This window comes from Anabrus simplex, chromosome 1, assembly GCF_040414725.1.
Source record: "Anabrus simplex isolate iqAnaSimp1 chromosome 1, ASM4041472v1, whole genome shotgun sequence".
Taxonomy (NCBI): Eukaryota; Metazoa; Arthropoda; class Insecta; order Orthoptera; family Tettigoniidae; genus Anabrus; species Anabrus simplex.
The window spans coordinates 918,645,104-918,668,166 of record NC_090265.1 but is presented as its reverse complement, the minus strand read 5'-3'; the positions used below and the strand labels follow the sequence as shown (position 1 = coordinate 918,668,166).

General features: G+C 42.0%; 1 protein-coding gene across 1 annotated transcript in view; it reads right to left on the bottom strand.

Annotated features, from left to right (window-relative positions):
• Cad99C (cadherin-99C) overlaps nucleotides 1-23,063 on the bottom strand; it is a 529,236-nt gene that overhangs the window by 165,920 nt on the left and 340,253 nt on the right. The window contains exon 5 of the mRNA XM_068225294.1: nucleotides 4,769-4,891. Within this exon, the coding sequence (XP_068081395.1) occupies nucleotides 4,769-4,891 (123 nt within the window). The remainder of the gene's footprint in view (nucleotides 1-4,768; nucleotides 4,892-23,063) is intronic.

Here is a 23,063-nt window from a genome sequence, read left to right as displayed (position 1 = left end):
GTTCAAATACCACTGGATTGAACTGGCATCAAAACTTCCAACTTAGACTCTACCATCTGTGCCACTCAGCCCCCATTAGGAAATAAAGTCATCAGACTGATAAAAGAGAGATTCATCAAGTAACTTTTTCTTACTATGCTTCAAACCCGTGGAGTGAGCTCAATTACAATCTGCAGGCGTCTGGCTAGCTTGAACCTGCCGGCAGAAAAGAGCACAGTAGTGGTGAACCTAGTGCCGAAAAAAGTAAGCTACTGAAAAGTGCTGTTAGACGTTTAGGACGGTGATAATGAAGATGGAGAACAGTGTAAAAATAATGTATGGTGAAAGGGAACAGACACGCCTGCTTTTTAAAAATGTTACATTCAAACATTGTAGGAAAGATAAATCTATTGGTGATCAGGGTTGGAAATGCTCGAAGAAGGAAAACTGTAATGCCAAACTTTTAACACCGGGGAGTGATCATGTTTTAGTCGGTAGATGCAGAGTGGCCAACGCTGGTCCGTGGTCCAACAGCTCTGCACTCTGACCGGCCAACCGAGCAGAGGAGCGGTGGCCACAGCTCTACCGTGGCTCTACGCCTCTGCATTCGGGAGACGGGACAGGGCTGGACCTCATGGCTGGCCCCAACCGTCGGCTGTCCCGAGAATGGTTTTCCGTGGTTTTCCATTCTCTTGCACTAAGGTGAATGCCGGGACAGTTCCTAGTATAGATCAAGGCCGCCCACCCCCTCACCTTCTCCGAGCATCTCCTTCACCGTAATAAATCTCCCGGCCTGAGAGACGGCGCCACCGTCTAAGAGGCCCGCCTCCCCCTTCAGGGGAGGGATGAAAACATTTTAGTAGTAGTAGTAGTAGTCATGTTATGTCTAGGCGCGTGGGAAATCGCACTCATGAACCATCTTGAAAAGAGTATAACCAGACTCTTACATTCGATTAAATATTGTCGGCTCTGGTTCCGTACCAAAAAGGGCCGATGGCCTAGTTGTTAGGCCCCTTTAAGCAACAAGCAGCAACCGTACCAAAAACTAACAAGAAAACTAAACAGCGAAATCCAGAAAATTGTGCAATGGCAAAATGGCGTTTCGTAAAATGTTTAAATATTATCGTTTGCTAAATGAAAGTACTTGCAACTTAAATTCTATCGTTAGCTTAAAAAATGTATCTGAAAACTGCCCCATATTCGAGATAGTCACATGGGACTCAGTATACTCTCAAAATAATGCAATTTTAAGCTCGTTATTATTATAATTTATTTTCTTTAAAACTTTTTCGTGATCCTAATGACATACCTTAAAACTATCATCTGAATAAAAGTACTTGCAATTAAAGCTCGTCATTATATGGATTACCGATGTGTTATGGGGAGTGGCCAAGAGAAAATCACAGGTCTGTTGCAAGTTGCGGAGTTTTTGTACTGGCGGTAAGGGCAGTTTTGGGCAAACTGCGGATTCGTGTGTTGATCAGATAAAACTTGCGGAGTTCGTGTGAGCCGAAAACGATTGACCGCACTACTATCCCGTCCTCGACTTTTGGAAAGTACCAGAGGAAGACATTGTCTGCTAACAATTTCCTTGAGAGCGGCTAATGCAAGATGTATGTCGAACTGCAATGTGACACTACTGTAAACAGTATTTCTGTCATGTTACTTCTGCCAGGAAGAGACGCTTCTTTTTCTCATGTTTGAGTCATCATGGGACAGCTGCCTTCGAAGCCTTTCAAGTCCATGTCTAGCACCTGGCCGTATTGCGTTTCTCTTAGTAATCAGAAAACCAACAAAGCCTATTAATATTATGACCAAGTGGAAATGAGTTAATATGATGCTAACAAGAGGGCAATTTGGAAGATGCCTTACCCGTCCACAGTCACAACAAATTAAATTGTCCTTTGCAATATGCTTTACGTCGCACCGGCACAAATAGGTCTTATAGCGACGATGGGATAGGAAAGACCTCAGAGGGGGAAGGAAGCAGCCGTAGCCGTAATTAAGGTGCATCCCCAGCATTTGCTTGGTATGAAAATGGGAAACAGAAAACGATCTTCAGGGCTGCCGACAGTGGGGTTCCAACCCACTATCTCACAAATATAAGCTCACAGCTGCGCGACCCTAACCGCACGGCCAGCTCGCTCGGTAGAATGATAAACTTCGTTGCTCCCACTCGTGGTTTCTTCCAACGAGAGAAGTAACTTGCTGCAGTGATTAGGGGTGCCAAGAAACACGACCTTGGGAGGGAGAGAGGCACGTTTTACGGTTGCGTACTGCTCACGCACGCATGGATGCAAGTAGTGCGTGTGAGGTCGACCACACGTGCGTACTCTCGTGGAACGCTGGGACAGATTGTTTACTCTCAACCCACATAGACTGCGCTAATTAAGGTGCACCACCGCATCTCTCTGGGTTATTAAACAGCAATGGCTTTTGTGCGAGAGCTGCCTATGGACTGGATCCACTGTCTACACTACAAGACACAGAAGCGAGAGCTAACAAATAATATCAAGCTTATATAACGCCTTTTCATTACAAAAAATGCTAAGAAATGTACGATAATCCGCATCAAGAACCCACTGCTACACTGAGGCAAAACTCTAGTCATTTCACGATTGAAAACATTTAAAGAGCAATAGGTGATATTAAATTCTGGTTCATTTTGGGAACTTAATTTTGGAAATATTATTGGTTTTACGTTCTACTAACTAGTGTTACGATTTTCGAAGTCCCGGGGTGCCCGAATTTCGTCTCGCAGGAGTTCTTTTACGTGTTCGTAAATCTTGCGACAACAGGTTGGCGTATTTGAGCACCTTTAAATACTACCATCTATCAAGCGGAAAACCCCTCACCACTGGGCGAGCTGGCCGTGCGATTAGGTCCGCGCAGCTGTGAGCTTGCATCCGGGAGATAGTGAGTTCTAACCCCACTCTCGGGAGCCCTGAAGATGGTTTTCCGTGGTTTCCCATTTTCATACCAAGCAAATGCTGGGGCTGTACCTTAATTAAGGTCAAAGCCGCTTCATTACCACTCCTACGCCTTTGCTATGCCATCGTCGCTAAACGACCTACAGTATGTGTGTCGGTGTGACGTAAAGAAAATTGTAGACAAAAAAAACCCCTCTTCACCGGAATTTCTCAGCTACCACACCCCAAGACTTACCAACACAGAATTCTCAACGGAACAGGAATCCAACGAATATTTTCGCCCCTTTGACGTCCTAGTCATCAGAAGCAAAGATGGACTCTAATTGCATAATGTTAACCACAAACCTACTCGCACAGATATGAACAGATAGACTGGAACCGTTATCTCAATAAAAAACAAAATAAATAAAAACTCGAAAAACTAAACTAGATCGAAACAAACATTTATCAAAACAAATGTAAATAAATGAAATTTGCATTATGCGGCAACGATTATTCCATGAACAAAATAAACAAATACGGTAACTAAATCTTCCATCGGCATGGGCTACATGCTATATATATGGTTTACCTTGAAAATATTACCTCGTCTCAGACTTAACAAGTGTAACATTACATATAGTATATAGTAATCTAAACTGAATTTAACTCATACTCTACAGTAGTATCTACCAAAGGGCTACATAATACAGTATATCTTATATGTTACATGTTTTTTAAAGTCCATATTGGTTTCTAAATACAATAATGATGTAATAGTTGTGTAGGAATTGATAATAATAACAATAATAATAGTCCGTCTCTGTGGTGTAGTGTTTAGTGTGATTAGCTGCCACCCCCGGAGGCCCGAGTTAGATTCCCGGCTCTGCTACAAAATTTGAAAAGTGGTACGAGGGCTGCAACGGGGTCCACTCAGCCTCGGGAAGTCAAATGAGTAGAGGGGGGTTCGATTCCCGCCTCAGCCATTCTCAAAGTGGTTTTCCGTGGTTTCCCACTTCTCCTCCAGGCAGGTACCTAACTTAAGGCCACGATCACTTCCTTCCCTCTTCCATATCCATCCCTTTCAATCTTCCCATCCCCGCACAAGGTCCCTGTTCACCATAGCAGGTGATGCCGTCTGGGCGAGGTAGTGGCCCTCCTTCCCAGTTGTATTCCCCGACCCAAAGTCTCACACTCGAGGATACCGCCCTCGAGGCGGTAGAGGTGGGATCCCTCGCTGAGTTCTAGGGAAAAACCAACCCTGGTGTCTAAACGGATTAAGAAAGAAATAATAATATCGGTAACAATAATATTAATATTAATAACATTAACCAATGAAGGTTAAAATCTCCGACCCAGCTAGAAATCGAACCAAGAACTCCTTGGACTAAAGGCCAGCACGCTAACCATTTAGCCATGGAGCAGGATTTAATAATAATAAAATGCATTTAATCTGGCCAAATCCATCTCTGGTGAGATTCAATATGCTGAGTGCACTGTGTCTCTTGGTATTGGTTGATGTTGATGCTTGTTGTTTTAAGGGGCCTAACATCAAAGGTCATCGGCCCCCCCCCCCCCCTGGTATTGGCTAGATCAAGTTTGTTACTTTGATTGTTTTGTCTCAGTCCCATCCTTGCCTTTGAAGAAATTAAAGTGATTGAGGTATGACTATCACTAGTAACAACTCAACCTTGTAAATATACCTTGTGAAACAAACATAAATCTCTCCTAGAAACTAGGAACAACACTACTTGTATCAATGAATCGGTTACCGATTGATAATCACTACGTATTAACTACGTCACAGATTTCCTTAAGACTCAGACGATTCCGACGTGAAAGCTGTCGATACAAACGGACATGGGAGAACAAGAACTTACCTCTGACACAGTGGTTTCGTAGGGCGTGTTAACGAACACTGGAGCATTGTCGTTCACATCCGACACTCGAACTATGACGGGTATGGTTCTCTTCTTATTGCTGGCCTTTACTGTGCACGTCAGCTGAAATACAAGAAAAAAATAGATAAAAGAATATGTATGCAACTTACAATAGCAATAGAATACATTTTTTACATCGGAAACTTGCATCATTTCCCAGCTGTAAGCAGCACAGTATCTGCCGGGTCACTACCAACAGCTAGGACTACCAATGAAATTAAATAAAATGGCGTATGGCTTTTAGTGCCGGGAGTGTCCGAGGACAAGTTCGGCTCCCCAGGTGCAGGTCTTTTGATTTGACGCCTTTAGGCTACCAGCACGTCGTGATGAGGATGAAATGATGATGAAGACGTCACACATACCCAGTCCTTGTGCCAGCTAAATTATGCAACGATGGTAAAAAATTTCGACCCTGCCGGGAATCGAACCCGGGACCCCTGTAACCAAAGGCCAGCACGATAACCATTTAGCCATGGAGCCGGACAGCACTACCAAAATACCTGATCCTTATACAGTTATTAAAGCAAGCATAGTGTGATACAGAACTCGTGAGCCTCACTAGGGCGAGGATTTTTATGTATTATAAAAGTGTGAAATGCGTACATAAACATGTTGTAAATGTCAGTGAAATATGTCATTAAAATGTGCTATGCGTAAAATATGTAATTAAATATGTAATAATATTACTGCACAAAATTTGCAAAAATGTTCGTATATTCCTTTACTTATGACTATACCTCGGATTTGTAGGTGGTAATAGGTTAGAATGGAAAGTAATTTGGTTTGTAGGAAGTGTCATGCAACCCGTTGTAGCATAATGTAGGAAGAGTGCCATAAATTCAAGGAGTTCTATAGTCTGTGCCCCTAATATCTATGCAAATCTCATAGCATAACCGTTGTACAGTGTAGGGTATACTGGTTACTGGCTTAAGTAAGTTTGCATTCTAACCTATCAGCACCTAATAATCCGGTCTCTACTTATGACTTATGGTTATGATATGAGGCAATAGAACTGTTTTAAATACCTCCATATTCTATGAAAAAGTCATCGTTGTTGCTTTAGATAATTTATATAGACTACTGTTTTTCTAATTTGACAGTATTAAATAATGAAATTAAAGGTATAATCAAAATACTTCAAATATTTTAAAATAATGTTATGCGCTGTAAATCGCGGAGTACATTGCACTGTATTGTTGTAGCTGTTTTCCTGTCGCCCTCATGCCCTGAAACAAATAAAGTAATTATAGAATCTGTCATTAAACCCCTATTAAGTGACACAAATAGTATGGTATCGTTTTAATCGTGATGCACAGTGTGTTACCAAGTACATCTCCTTGTTTTCCATTGTGGTGTTTTGGCGCTTACATGATAAAATTCTCTTGTAGGCTGAGAAGGACCGTTTAATATCCCGGGACGTCACCGGTGTATATTTTAAAAGATATATAACTAGCTGGATTTGATATGCACCTCTTCTTGTTCGCCACTAATGATCTTGCAAACATAGAGAGCTTGAATAATCTAGATTTCGTTTAAAGACTGCATGGAGGTCGTTAGAAACTCTGACCAATGAAAGATATCTAGTCATCCCAGAATTTGAGAAAGGATTACCCCTATTGTGTTTCACAGACAACATGTACAAAAAAAATTTAAAAACATTTTAAAGCCAACTTAAGCAATTGAAATACACGGAACCCTTGAACCTACCGTTCCATCGTCGGTCGTCAGCCTCGACTGCTTCGGTAGACCTTTTTTTTTGCTAGTTGCTTTACATCGCACCGACATAGATAGGTCTTATGGCGACGATGGGACAGGAAAGGGCTAGGAGTGGGAAAACCATTTTCAGGGCTGCCGACAGTGGGGTTCGAACCTACTATCTCCCGAATACTGGATACTGGCTGCACTTAAGCAACTACAGCTATCGAGCTCGCTTTCGGTAGACCAATATTGATTCTTAGATCTTGGGGTCGTGTAGGATTCTTTTCAGTCACTTCATTGACCGAATCGACTGGGTTCAAAGGAGAGCATAACTACTTCAAATAAGGAGCAAAATAGTGCTTATTAAAAAATTTTGGAACTAAATCACGACAATCATTTTTACTGAACAACAAAAAATATAAAAAATCAAATTAAATGTATCATTAAATGTTAAAAATCAGTCACATTGCACAACATGAATGGCGAAAGTATCTTCAAATTATTTACGTTAGTGTCTTCCCAAGTTAAAAAAACGCAGTATGAAATTTGTACACAGCAAAACCAGAAAAGGTACAGAAAAACCTGAAAATCGGGCAACACTGACCCAACCGATAACTGAGAGTTAACCAACACACATGATCCGTGGAAAATATGACCTCCAAGAAATACAATACATTTAATTAAGTTTATCCTCCAGTCGAATAACCTCTCGGATACCGGAACATCCCCCGAATGGATCCTTAATCGAGCCAAATTAACTATCAATTGCTCTGGATAGGTTGTGAAATATTATTTGAAACCATGGTGTTTATTACAAGTTAACAGCAATTATCGCAATCTGAAATAAAATCACACCATGTGTTGTCATCTAGTAACACCCTGAAGTTGTAGATAAATCCCGATGCTGAAATATGCACCACACCAAACAGATGTTCAGAATGAACCAACACTTCTTGATCCGAGGGGATCTTACGTTACATCGTTCTGAAGGAACAAAACTGCGAAATTCAGGGACACATTAACTCACTGTGCGTTTAGAAATGACAAACACTGAAGTTAAGTAAAAGGGATAAATCACTCGAAAAATCATCTTACCAGACCAACTTTCAGGTTATGAAACAGTTACGTCGTTGAACTGGTTAAAGTACAAGTCCGCAATATTAAAAAATTTAAAATATGAAGTCTTTCCAATTCTACAAAACTACAACTACAATTACAAACCTGTCTACCAACATTTGTCCCCTTAAGCTAAACTACAAGTGATCTGTAGACCAACGTCTCACCTAAGTAAGATAAAACACGTACAATGAAATAGCATAACAGTTGACGAATCGAAACCGCATTCGTAGTGTAAATTACTCAATACAAAAAAAAACATTAACTGAGTGTCAACAAACTGCACTATCATGAAAATGCCTAACCTATGACTTGGCTATATTTGAACGGCGTCCTGATCCTATCGTTGAGCCAACGCTACAGTGTCTACACACCTCTAACTAATCACATACATGTGGAAACCCGAACCTATCACTGAGCCAACACTATGGTATCTACACATCACTGATACTATCGGGCGAAATCGCAAATTTAAAACAATGTCCGGATATTTAAATCTAATTCTCATTGAAATTCAAACAAATGAAGTGAAATCCGCTACAGAAATGAACTCAATCTGGAATAATGTTAGCTATGTCCATTTCCTGCTATAAAGTGTGAAATCAAAATTAAATAACGGGTTTGAATAGTTCAGTCTATCACTCATTAAAATTGAACACATACAGTGAAGTTCCCTAAATAAAAGTAAACTCAAATCTTGTCTGATATTACGTGATATTAATGAAAACAATAATCAGAACCACAACGATATTCGCGGCATAGCCTAGAGCGTGAGGCTCCAAATAACCTGCAATGTCAACACTCCAAACATGTGTCATTGTAAACTGTCCGGTGAAGTAAACTCTCATCAGCATACGCAGGGTCAACTCTCAATCTGATAAACTCATTCTCTCCCCCGCAATGTTTCCAAATCGCGATGTTTTTCGCCTCGTAAAGATACAGAATAAAATTCAATTTCCAATAACCAAGTATTACCTCGATCGCGTGTAAGAATTTATTTCGGTTATAACAAAATGCACTTCGCTGGTGTCAAACAGAATCGTCAACTTGACTTAACTGACGTTATCTACAGTCTTACGTAAAATAATAATCATGGGAGAATATCACTTGTACTTAAAATATGCGTTACAACGCACTCACTTGGATTTGACAACCCTTACAATTTCCAATCGCTTTGTTTAACATAATTCAGGATCGCTACAGGATGTCACTCCTCTTACACAGCCTGTCTCGGAAACATTACACATCAACATATACACCCTGTCACAAACATTCCTCTTCATCAAACTAGAGGTTTCTTTCTCTTCGGCATCCTGCTTAACTTCCCACTCATAAAATACAGGGATTACTCTGCCTCAAACTTTCTTACTAATTATTCTCATAAATATTTCATTTCCCATTTCGATCCATTTCTTCTTGCTTAATCAAATTTTAAGTACAAGTTATCCCATAAACAAACAACTTCATAATGATCTCCAAGTAGCTTCTCTGAATTTTCCCAGACCTCAGGAGCAAAATAGCATGCCGTGATTCTATCTCCAATATACGGTGTCACAAAATTAAATTTCCAAATGTAAAAATTATCTCACTTCACTGGATTTCGATATGAAACTGTAAACCTCGCTCACACAATTGCTGAATGCATTTTTATTATCATAATTTACTCCAAACGCGAATATTATTATTAGCCTATTATTATTATTATTATTATTATTATTATTATTATTATTATTATTATTATTATTGACTTTATCACACGTATAATTGTTGTCTTTACTTTATCATTATTAAAACTTTTACCGGCATGAACATATTCAATTGATTTTTATTGTAATATTTAATTTCACATTTTAAGAATTTTAACACAGTTGCACATCTCGCGGCGACAAAAAATGACCGTCAATCGCACCTACAGTGTTTCCTGGAACTTTCCGCCGACATCACACAAAATCATCACCGCAACACACTTAATTCTTCACACGCCACATATGCAACGCGGTGTCATGATCTACTAACTTAAAAGGACAAGCATTTACATTTCTAACTACGAAGACCTAATATTAGAATTAGACAGGCCTGCAATTGTGCTTATTGATGTGGCGACATTTTGACTGCATTTAGCAAGCCAGCAACCTCCAACTTTATGCCTCATAATGATAGATGGCATTCTTCACTTAAATACTAACGTATTAATTACACTGACTCTACACTTGTCTCGATGCAACACAAATTAAATTTCTTGAGCCTGAACTAAAACAATAACAGATTTTATTATGTGCATAACACAAAATGGACAATACCACTCCGTTTTCGACCAGGTAACTGATGGAAATCGTAGAAAGCTTCTACCCCTTTGTCAGGTGTTTACCAAATGCGAGAGGCCGTGGGACAATGTTGCTAGCTCTTACAAGAAACTAACTGTTCTCCCATACAGATTGTCAAAGGAACCGTGTTAATAATAATTTAAAAGAGCTATCTGGAACTACGCTGTCTCCCTCGCAGAAGTTCAAGAATCCTACAAATAGCCTTTATGATATTCCCACCTACCAGGATGAATGTCATAAATAATGTTTTAATATCAAAGTTGTCTCTATTACTCCTTAATACTTTACAAATGTTCTCTCTCTCAAGCCAACTGGCTTTTGGGATTTCCGAGTCTCTCTTCTAACACTTTAAATTTTGAAAGTTCTCTTCTTGGTGTTGACTGTCGCAGGTTTGCTTTCTCGGACCGATGGATGCTGAGTGCTTTTCTCGTCCTCAGAGGTGGTATTTATACGCAATATAGGGACGCTGTACAACGCGTCCCCCTGCTATTGTGCAATCGTCCCATCTTCTAACCGCTAGTCCGATTTTCTGAAACTCACACTATAAATTCTATCTATTTTCCCATTGTGGTGGAGGATAGTGTTATGTGTGGTGTGTGAGTTTTAGGAATGTTGGGGACAGCACAAACACCCAGCCCCCGAGCCACTGGAATTAACCAATGATGGTTAAAATCCCATACTCGACCGAGAATCGAACCCGGGACCCTCTGAACGGAAGGCCAGTACGCTGACCATTCAGCCAACGAGTTGGACAGCTTCAACAAATTATTCTAAAATTCTCAATTAATTACCGGTACTCCCTCGCTAAAGACAGCGCCGAAATCTCTCTAAGAGGGAGCAAGGAACCTCAAACTATTTACAAATATGGATGCGCGTGTTCTCCTCTCGCAGCTGCCCTACATAGCCGTGCGGCAGTTCTACTATGTAGAATTATGAGCTCAATATTATATACGAATTCAAATTCGCCAATTATTTTTACTATAGTCTGAAAATAAAAAGAGCCGATACATTTCTTAATAACTGTCTATATACTGTATTTACAAAATGTTGCATTCTTCACATAATATGTAAGAATATGTAAAATGAAACGCAGGTATAACCATATCAGAAATACAATTCGCCGTCATTTTTCATCTTCAGTTGTCTACAAGTAAAGGAACAGAATATGTAATTACATAAGAATTCGGGCCTTACTTATCACCACCAGGGCTACGTTAAATTTGCGGCAGCACTGTGTGCCTGCGGTTAGCATGAACGATCTCACCGCCGTTCTTGACTCGTGGCGGAGCCCACAATAAAGTCTGGTCTGTGACAAAAGCTTGCAACATTCGCCATAGGACCTGTCTGTCTGTCTGTCTGTCTGTCTGTCTGTCTGTCTGTCTGTCTGTCTGTCTGTCTGTCTGTCTGTCTGTCTGTCTGTCTGTCTGTCTGTCTGTCTGTCTGTCTGTCTGTCTGTCTGTCTGTCTGTCTGTCGGTTAGGTCATCAGCCCAGAGGCTGGTCGGATCCTCAAACAGTACCATCAAAGGCTATGCAGTTAAGGAAAACCACAAAAACCAACGGCAGAACCAAAATGAGGCATAGTAGGCAAGATTAAGAGTAAGGTAGTTTGCCATTGCTTTCCTCACTTGGCTAGACAGTGCTATTGCAGCACGACTAACACTACGAGCAACACGTTTTATAACACTCAGACGCATGGGTTTTGCTTCGAATATCATTACTCAGAATCACCCACACCCCTGCAACTTCCATATCGTCACAGCCATGGATGAGACTGGGATTGCGGTGGAAGCTACACTTTACTTTGCTCTGTGCCAAGAAACGGATGCAAAAGTACTGTATCCATCAACAAATGACAGCAGGCAGACCATACGAGCTATCAGCTGCAATACTAAGCAAGGTGCAAAGAAAGTGGCATCCATGGCCCCTAGCAAGAAGATGGAGAACTTTATAGGTATTAAGATTACGTTCTACATCCCGACTGGACAATGTCGTTGTTCTATGCATATAGTGTATCGCTTGCCGATGTTTTGAATGGATTCAGTATTCTTTATTAAAGGGATACAGTCCTCCACGATCCGAAATAATTAGTCTCCGCAGGTAGCTAAATTCGACTCGAGTTGATCAGACTGAGAAGACTAAAGCAAGCAAGGTTGTAGTTTTACGTAACTGTTGATTTAATTATCATAGCCAGGGGACCTCCAGTCCTGTGTAGACCTTAAGCCACAGGGAAATTAATTTTCATTTCAAAACTCCCATATGTATTGGCCGGGGTTCGAATTGCAGGAAGCTTGGTGAGAAATCTTTTTTTTCTTTGCTAGTTGCTTTACGTCGCACCGACACAGATAGGTCTTATGGCGACGATGGGACAGGGAAAGGCTGGAGTGGGAAGGAAGTGGCCGTGGCCTCAAGTAAGTAACCACGGAAAACCATCTTCAAGGCTGCCGACAGTGGGGTTCGAACCTACTATCTCCCGAATACTGGATACTGGCCGTACTTAAGCGACTGCAGCTATCGAGCGCGGTGGTGAGAAATCAGCGACATTCTATGGGCATCGTTTCCCTTTAACATAGTGTTTGGTCAGAACGTGTATATCGCCGACAGTATTTAACTTACGATTATATTTAATGTCCCAGTTGACAGATAAAAGAGGAGGCTCCCTGTTGCAAAAAAATCTGAACCGTAGTTTTCACGAAATAGCGCTTGAAAGTAAGGCAAAATTTGTGCTAAATATGTGACGTCATATGCATATTCTGGTATAAGATGGCGCTGTGTTGAGGTTTTACATGTAGGTATCTTTCTATTTCCGCCTATGTGGTTTTGCCCTGACCCTTATTACCCGATTACACCACTATTGATACCCACCACCACATCTGGCCTTGCAACATGCTGAGCATGGGGACAGGCAGATACTCCTGTAGTATCACTTCCCACTCTACCCAGCTATCTCTCTTCTTAGAACTAATAGCATGTCGGAGGCCATGTAGAATAGGACGATTGCCACGCGGGGGGAGCGGGCTACGGCCTCCCCTACCCCAAAAAATCTCACATGTTCAGTTGGAGGTTAGCTGTCGTTGTGAATACATCGTGGTCAGCTGTATAGAATTACAAGTTTAATAATGGAAATAAAAGATTTGATTAGGATTCAACAAGAACGTGTAAAATAAAGAGTTGAAACGAGAAAAGTGAATGACGAATGAATAAAAGCAATGAAAAGAGCGAAATAGGCATGAGAAATAGAAACAGCGAAAACAATGTACAATAAGTACTTTGAAGTAAATGAAGGAACATATACATCAAGTACGAATTTGTTAGAAGGCGAGAAACGTGAATCAGTTGATTTGAAAATTCTACGATTGTATCTGATTGAAGAAACTGCTCGTGAACAACGTTCGAATCGCTATTATGTATGTCTTGCAGCAAATATTTCAAACAGCATTTCCTGGACAATGAATTTCGTTTTGCATGTGATGTTTGCGACAGGCTTTGTCTCATTACTCATATCACAGACCCATACTAAGTACACCGAGTTATTACCCACATTCCAACTGTACCTCTATTGAATAAAATTTATTATCTACATAATATTCGACTTTTATAAGTAAGTCTATGAAACACTCAAAACCCTGTAGTCGTTACAACAGTGGCAGTCTACAGCCAAATTTTTCAACCCCCTTTTTAGATAAACGAGTCAGCTGTGTTGAGCGATTGGTTAGGCACTGGTGTTCTTTGTCAAAGTACCTAAATACAATAGACTCGCGCCAAATAGTTCACCGAAACTTTGAATAATCCCTTTCACAACGAAAATTCTGCCACTCTGAGGGTATAAACACATAAACACGACCCCCTTAGGAGAAGCAATCTGCAGCTTACGGACTGGGGGTGAAGAATGATTTCAGCCGCCAGACAGTGTGAGAAAAACCGTAGACTCTGGGCTCGAATTACATTGTCTGACTTCCTTGAATATTACTATGAGGTTTCTACACAATTTCATCTCCAGGTATACGATAAAATGGTAATTACTAGAGGATACGGTCCTGTTCCTCACGATACTTACTAAAAATGGTTCCAGATACATGTATACATCAGAATATACAGGATGAAGCCGAACTTCACCGACAAACTTTCTGAGGTTGTTCAGGGATACTTTCTGAGTATATTGGTACCAGGGACCCATGGTATCTGGCATCTCGTTACAGAGTAATAATGTAGTTACTATTTATTCGATTTGTTACACCAATCATCCCTGTTTTTGTGAAAATACCTTGATATCAGTGAATAAGCCTGTAATACGCAATAACCTAAACGTATAAAACAAAACACGGAGTAATGCAACAATCCTCAGACGAAACACGAACACTTTTGTCACAGCTTTTCCAATCTGTTCTATCAATATACTATACATTACACTACGTAAAAATGCAAAGGTGTTTCCTTACAAGTATTGTTCAAAACATCGACCACCAAGATCACGGTATCGTTGGCTTCCTGCACGTTAAAAAACTCCTGCAGGACAAAATTCTCACACTCCGGTGTTTGTCAAGAAATAGTACAGAAGGTCGTTCGGGATCTCTGGTGACGAGTTTGAAGGCCGCTGGCGGCGCTGTTATCAACTTGAGCACGTCAAAACGGGGAGTGATGATTCACATCAGTACTGAGAACGTGTGTGAATAGTTTCGTGACATTAGCTGCAACGATGCTGAAGCGGATTGACGCTGACGCTTACTGGGAGGGCTACATAACAGCACTTTCCGATGCTAAATATAGCTATTCTGCAATCCAAGAAATGTGATTTCTTGATATCAATGGACGGGATCAGTACTGTATTGAATAAAACATTGCAAAGGTCGCCTGGGCTTTAACAGGCAAATCCACGTCCAGCCGTACACCAGAAGTGGTGAGGAAAGTGAAGGCCCTTGTCTCAGGTGGAAACCCTGCTCCCCAAAGGGCTATCGCACGTAAGTTGGAGATGTCTTTTTCAACAGTTAACACCATAATCACGACCTTTAATTAGAAAAGAGTCATAAGCTCCGAGTTCACAAGCTGTTGCCCCGTCACATTTCGGAACGTCGCACTAACGAAAGAAAGCTGTGTGAGGGCTATCTGGCAGGGGTCAGATAGATAAATGTCAGTATACTCAGGAGGTATTCCTGAACAACCTCCGAAAGGTTGTCGGTGGAGTTCGGCTTCACCTGTATGTAAGCAGACGATTAGATAGTATTCACACATGCTATAAACTGTTGAGCATGCAAAGCAAAGCAGAGCTATCTTCGTACCGGCCACTTTCCGTAACCTCGGCACTAAATGAAATATTTAGAAACGAAATTTCTATACCTCATGAGGCAAATAGCCCTGAGGTTCAGTCGGCCTACACAAAGAATAAGTACCAGGTTAATTCCTGGGTATAAATGGGCCAGGCATAGAGATAATCACTCTATCTCGCTGAGTACTGAGGTAACAAATAGTAGAAGCCTTCACCTTCCATTCCTTCAAAGCCCTTCATGGCCTGTACGGAGGTTGCTTTGCATTTACAGTACTCTCTGAAGTTCAGCTGGGTGAATTCTCTAGCTAGAGGGCGGTGAAAGTTCTCGTGGCATGGAGAGGCAAACTTCTGTACTCTGTATATGGAAGAAGTTCCAGAATGGCTGCACAACAGGCTGGCAATATTCCCAATTTATATACCAGTTTTTTTAAATAATGACTTACAAAAATATTACCAAGTTAAAGTCCGGCTCCATGGCTAAATGGTTAGCGTGCTGGCCTTTGGTCACAGGGGTCCCGGGTTCGATTCCCGGCAGGGTCGGAAATTTTAACCATCACTGGTTAATTTCGCTAGCACCACGCGCAGTTTGGCTACGGGCATCAAATCAAAAGACCTGCACCTGACGAGCCGAACATGTCCTCGGGCACTCCCGGCACTAAAAGCCATACGCCATTTCATTTACCAAGTTAAAGGCACTGAATGGTGAGTACAAAACCGGTAAAGATACATATCTTATGCAAACGCAACACACAACTATTGGCTAAAAGAAAGAACGAACTCTTACTACTATGGTGCTATCTTAATGGAAAGGAAACATCGCCCAGTTGGATTTCAACTCACGATCTAGCCTCTACCTTGCTCTGAGCGGTCATTCCATCAGAACAACGCCCAACGTATACAGTCAGTTATTTTCACTACTAAAAGAAACACATCTTAGAATGCATAAAAGTCATATCTCCCTCCCCTGTCAGTAGACGTTATCCAAGAAACTATTTTATGATCTGCATTTTGAATATACTGTACACAACGAAGAGTATTATAATCGATTAATTTCTTCTTATCTCTCTTTACCAGGCTGAGTGACTCAGACGGTTAAGGCGCAGGCCTTCTGACCCCAACTTGGCAGGTTCAATCCTGGCTCAGTTCGATATACACTGACTGACAGAGCAAATGCAACACCAAGAAGGAGTGGTCAGAACTTTATGCCAATTGCAGGGTAGACTGACGTCACTGAGGTATGCTCATGATGTGAAATGCGCCGCTGTGCTGCGCACGTAGCGAACGATAAATGGGACACGGCGTTGGCGAATGGCCCACTTCGTACCGTGATTTCTCAGCCGACAGTCATTGTAGAACGTGTTGTCGTGTGCCACAGGACACGTGTATAGCTAAGAATGCCAGGCCGCCGTCAACGGAGGCATTTCCAGCAGACAGACGACTTTACGAGGGGTATGGTGATCGGGCTGAGAAGGGCAGGTTGGTCGCTTCGTCAAATCGCAGCCGATACCCATAGGGATGTGTCCACGGTGCAGCGCCTGTGGCGAAGATGGTTGGCGCAGGGACATGTGGCACGTGCGAGGGGTCCAGGCGCAGCCCGAGTGACGTCAGCACGCGAGGATCGGCGCATCCGCCGCCAAGCGGTGGCAGCCCCGCACGCCACGTCAACCGCCATTCTTCAGCATGTGCAAGACACCCTGGCTGTTCCAATATCGACCAGAACAATTTCCCGTCGATTGGTTGAAGGAGGCCTGCACTCCCGGCGTCCGCTCAGAAGACTACCATTGACTCCACAGCATAGACGTGCACGCTTGGCATGGTGCCGGGCTAGAGCGACTTGGATGAGGGAATGGCGGAACGTCGTGTTCTCCGATGAGTCAAGCTTCTGTTCTGTCAGTGATAGTCACCGCAGACGAGTGTGGCGTCGACGTGGAGAAAGGTCAAATCCGGCAGTAACTGTGGAGCGCCCTACCGCTAGACAACGCGGCATCATGGTTTGGGGCGCTATTGCGTATGATTCCACGTCACCTCTAGTGCGTATTCAAGGCACGTTAAATGCCCACCGCTACGTGCAGCATGTGCTGCGGCCGGTGGCACTCCCGTACCTTCAGGGGCTGCCCAATGCTCTGTTTCAGCAGGATAATGCCCGCCCACACACTGCTGGCATCTCCCAACAGGCTCTACGAGGTGTACAGATGCTTCCGTGGCCAGCGTACTCTCCGGATCTCTCACCAATCGAACACGTGTGGGATCTCATTGGACGCCGTTTGCAAACTCTGCCCCAGCCTCTTACGGACGACCAACTGTGGCAAATGGTTGACAGAGAATGGAGAACCATCCCTCAGGACACCATCCGCACTCTTATTGACTCTGTACCTCGACGTGTTTCTGCGTGCATCGCCGTTCGCGGTGGTCCTACATCCTACTGAGTCGATGCCGTGCGCATTGTGTAACCTGCATATCGGTTTGAAATAAACATCAATTATTCATCCGTGCCGTCTCTGTTTTTTCCCCAACTTTCATCCCTTTCGAACCACTCCTCCTTGGTGTTGCATTGTCACTGTCAGTCAGTGTACATGAAGGTGCCCAAATACGTCAGCCTCGTGTCGGTAGATTTACTGGCAGTAAAAGAACTCCCGCGTGGCTAAATTCCTGCACCTCGGCGTCTATGAAAACCGTAAAAGTAGTTAGTGAGACGTAAAGCCAATAACAGTATTATTTTATTTTCTTCTTCTCGACGTTCTTCCCTCGGTGCATGGTCCAATTTTCTGTATGTTGATCGCCATTTCTGGCGGTCGTTAAGGAGACACTGATTGACGTGTGATCCTCTCTCAGGCGGTCTAGCCAGCGTTTTCTGTATCTTCCACGGGCACAGCTTCCTTCCTGGTGAAGGTTCAAGACCGTTTTACCCTCAGACTGCTCAACGCTGAACATGACGTGACTGTTTTTTTTCTCACTTTTATCTTTTTGAGTGCCACCCCCGTGGCCCATCCAACATTAACGTTTCTGTATAATGTGGCCAAGACGCGCGAGACCCAGTGACAATCGTAGCACACGCAGCTCCATGACATGTAAAAAGCAAGGTAATCTCCGTACAGGCCGTACAGGGGTGGAAGGTAAAGGCTTCCACTATCCGTAACCTCGGCACGTGATGGGGTAGAGTGGTTAGCTCTACGCCCAGCAGCCTTTTTCCCCCTGGAATTAACCTGGGACTCATTTTTGGTGTAGGATGAGTGAACCTCAGGGCCATGTGCACCTCCGGAAGTGGAAATCTCGTTTCTTAAATTCCTGACGGGGATTCGAACCCACGTCCTTCCGGGCGAACCGAGCACGCCTTTACCGCCTCGACCAGGTAGCCCCTCCCTAACATGTAGGGTATTTTAATGTTTCACAGTCCCACTAGAATCGGGGCCCACGACGCTCTTACACGCCTTGACCTTAGGTGAACAGGCATCCGGTGATCACATAATCTGTTTCAGTCAGGCCGTACGGATACGTGCTCGGGCGTCGGGGAATGAATCACAATTTCAGAGCATATTAAGAAATTGAAAAAACAAGGGGAGTATTGCTTAAAGAGTTGAAATGAAATGGCGTATGGCTTTTAGTGCCGGGAGTGTCCGAAGACAAGATCAACTCACCAGATGCAGGTCTTTTGATTTGGCGCCCGTAGGCGACCTGCGCGTCGTGATGAGGATGAAATGATGATGGGGACGACACATACAACCAGCCCCTGTGCCAGCGTAATTAACCAACTATGGTTAAAATTCCCGACACTGCCGAGAATCGAAACCGGGACGCCTGTGACCAAAGGCCACCACGCTAACCATTTAGCCATGGAGCCGGACGCTTAAATATTATTTAACATAAAATTGTGGGCTCCCGGTATCTGAGTAAATCATTCATTCTTGTAAACAAGATCAGTCATCATTAACCACGCACCATGATCGGTACGTATAATACCCGCGTCGTGAAAGAGCATATAATGGAGCCTATTATTGTTAATCTTTTGTTGAGTAGATATCATACTACGTGCGATCCCAACAAGAGTTAACGACGTGGGAAGAGCTGTACTGAGCAAGAGGTGAGAGAGTGGTAAGTGGGTTAAAATCCCACGCTTGATCTGATCTTAGTCGAAGTGGTTTTCGACTGCTTCTCAATTTCAACTGAGGCAAATACTGGGTAGGTAATTATCACATAGGTCTCGAATATTCCCTTGCCAATTCTAGTCTCAATAACAAAACCATACACACTAGGACAGATTACAAAGCTCCATAGGTTGTCAGTAGGACCCAGATTTCTATGCATAAACAGGCTAATGTAATGTATGTAATAACAATTTGGAAATGACCTCCAACCTGAACGTATGGACTGTATAAAGATTTGCATAAATATTATGGAAAGGGAGTTAGAAGCCAAAAATAAGAAATACTAAAAAGAATGAGATGAGTAAGTTATCTGACAACGTTGGGGAGGTGCATTTTTTGAAAGTTAAAATTTAGTAAAGTTCATTTTTTTTATAAGTCGACAACTACAAATACTACTTATGTCGAATTTTTCGGGTTTAACACACATTGATTACGTACATAAGACATAATACTCAGATTTTGTTTAACTTAGTAATTAGGTCCTACCTGTAAAAATGGTATCAAATTTGCATGTTAAATAGTTACTGCATATCGTTGGCTTTTTTAAAACCTCTTATGGCTCGACGCTCTTCCTAACCAGTATATTCATTAAGACTGGTCACGCCCCCCAGGCACATATTTATATGCAGTCCATCAGAACAATTTTCGTTGTGTTCATTTTCCTATGCTAATATGCCAAGGAATTGTAGGAATATATGCTTGCATGACGAATTTACGCTCTCCTACACTATAATGTATTTAAGGTTCATTTTCCTTTACACTTTAGGAAAGGAAAATGAACACAACGAAAATTATCCTGATAGACTGCTTATAGATATGTGGCTGGGAGGCGTGACCAGCCTTAAGGGATATAATGGGTAGGAAGAGCATTGAGACAGACGAGGTTTTAAAAGAAAGCTATCGATATGGGGTAGGCTACGCACTATAAATACTGCAATTCATTGATAATTCAAAGATCATTTTTCTAAAATGCATTAAATACTTATATGACCGGCACACTATACAATTTTCAATGATATTCCATTTTTTTTTCTTAATCGTTAGCTTTTATATAATATTTCCTAACTTTTGCACTGCTAACAAATTTCTTGTGTCAAAGGAAACAACCAACAGAATGTTGTTCACCATTCGTATCAAAAAAGCACGAAAAACTACAGACTGCTTTCAACAAGCTGAACATTTGGGCAGAGGACAATAAATTCAGAATTAATCGACAAAATACGGTACAGATGATCTTCCGCAAGGGAGGCAGAACAGCATTAAAAGAGAAAATTCACTATGAAAATGGAGGAGAAACTATGCCAATAGTAAACAACTTTAAATATTTGGGCATTACATTACAGACGTCAGGAACTACTTATACCAGACAGATCAAGGATAGAGTGGCTGAGGCCGTAATAGCAATGAATGACATCTTGATCGTACGCAAACTTTCGGTTGAAGTCACTATGAAATTGTTCCATGCAAAAATATCTCCGATAATGACGTACGGACTAGAATTGATATGGGAAACACCTCACTAAAGGAAATATTCGAGAAATTGAAAGTGTAAAAGCAATCTACATGAAAAAAAAAGTATTATGTTCGTCCAAATTCACTCCTTCAAGACTATGTTACGAGCTGACAAGAGAACTCTTCTATACAGAAGAACTACGTCACAAACTAATATTGCCGTCTACAGATGCATTCAACCAGTTACAAACATAGCTGCAAACCAAGAAGGAAGATACAGTATATGGGAAACATTTTACACCACAGAGACTATGACCAGTACTGATTGGATGAAGGCAAACTATGAACTCAGGCATATAATGACTAGATTAGCAACACACGGCTTTCATCATCGCGTGTGTGTGCTAACAAAACTTTTCACACCCCGAGAAAGGAATGTATATGTGTACTGTGCGAGAAGACTTGCGACTTATATCATGTTGTGACGTGTACTAAAAGACAGATGGGACTAACCAAATTCTGTTTGATGTAATTAGTCATGTAAACATATTTTAATGGTCATTGGCTGCAGTAAAATCTTTATTTATAAATAAAATGCACTACTATTCAACATTTTATGTAAGTATCTTCAATAATGTTTGAATTATCATTAAAAGTGAATAAAAATTAAAGTTGCGAAACATGAGCTACAAAGATAGGAAATAGTGGCACGCAACACAAACATACACTGTGTTCTGAAACAGTCGAGATAATCAATGTTTACACCAAATTAAAGGTGAACGAATATTCTATAAAGAAGGAAGTTTGAAACATGCGACTGTTTATCCACAAAGATGTGCCTCCCCACCTCAGACTCAAGGCTGCTGACCGTAATTATTGCGCATGTACTTCAGCAGTTGGAAGACGACAAAGACTAAGTATGATATTCAGAATTACTCAGCTTCTTAGGCAGATAATGACTTAAATGCCCTCTCCTTTACATCCTTACTACAAGGATCTGTCCCGACATCTGTCTCAGTGCAGGAGAAAGGAAAAACCAGGGAAAAAACATTCTCAGCCGACGATGGAGACTAGCCCCTCCGCCTTCCGAATGCAGAGCTGCAAGGCTGGTGAAATCAGTCTCTGTTAAGCCGAAGCCCATTCTGCTCAGTGTGGGGGGTACATCCTAGTGTGTTTGACGGTAAGATAGACTCTTCTCGCTCCTCTTTTCAAAAGGTTTTGACGTGACAGGTGAAGGGAAGGAAGGGAAAACCCGCAGTTCTAAAATTTGGTAAACGTTAACGTGACTCAAATGCAGCTAGTCCAGGCATTCCAAGGTACGAGCTGACTGACAGCTCTGAGTGCACGAGAAACAGCTGTGACGAGCGCTGTCCCAAGATGTTATCAGATAGCGCTAGCATGGAGGGGTGTATATTACTCTTTCATAACTACGATACTGCCCGGCTCCATGGCTAAATGGTTAGCGAGCTAGCCTTTGGCCACAGGAGTCCCGGGTGATTCTCGGCAGGGTCGGGAATTTTAACCACCATTGGTTAATTCCGCTGGCACGGAGATGGGGTGTATGTATCGTCTTCATCATCATTTCATCTTCATCACAACGCGCAGCTCGCCTACGGCCGTCTAATCAAAAGACCTTCACCTAGCGAGCCGAAGTCCTCGGACACCTCCCGGCACTAAAAGCCATACGCCATTAAATTCATTTCGTTTACTACGATACTCTATGCAATACATTATATTTTCATGAAAAGACATGCTGTACATAATTAAATAAGTTCAACACGGCGTTCGCATAAAATGCGCCAGACAACATGCTTTATAATCACCGTGCACTAGAAAAACAACTTTAAATGTTGCTATAAACAAAGAAGTAAAAAATAAAAAGCATTTATATTTTAGGGGCTTAACATGCTGAACTATTCAATAAACAGTTATAAAGCGGAATAATATGATTCTTCTACTGTATATAGCTTCTGTAGCAAAACGAATGGTTTTTTTTATATATAAACTTGAACAAAGACTTCGACAAAAGTAGCATCTCCTCAAGTAACATCATCATCATAGGTTGTTCTGTCATTCGGCAGGTCCAATCATGGCTTGACATCCTCAAGTAACCGTGTTGACATGAAAGTACACAAATACAAACACACACTAACAAGTTACTGTGACAATCCTTATGCCACAGCGTATGTAACTGTATGTTTCAACCACTACGTGTAAAACGAAACAGGTAACCGGAGCCTGT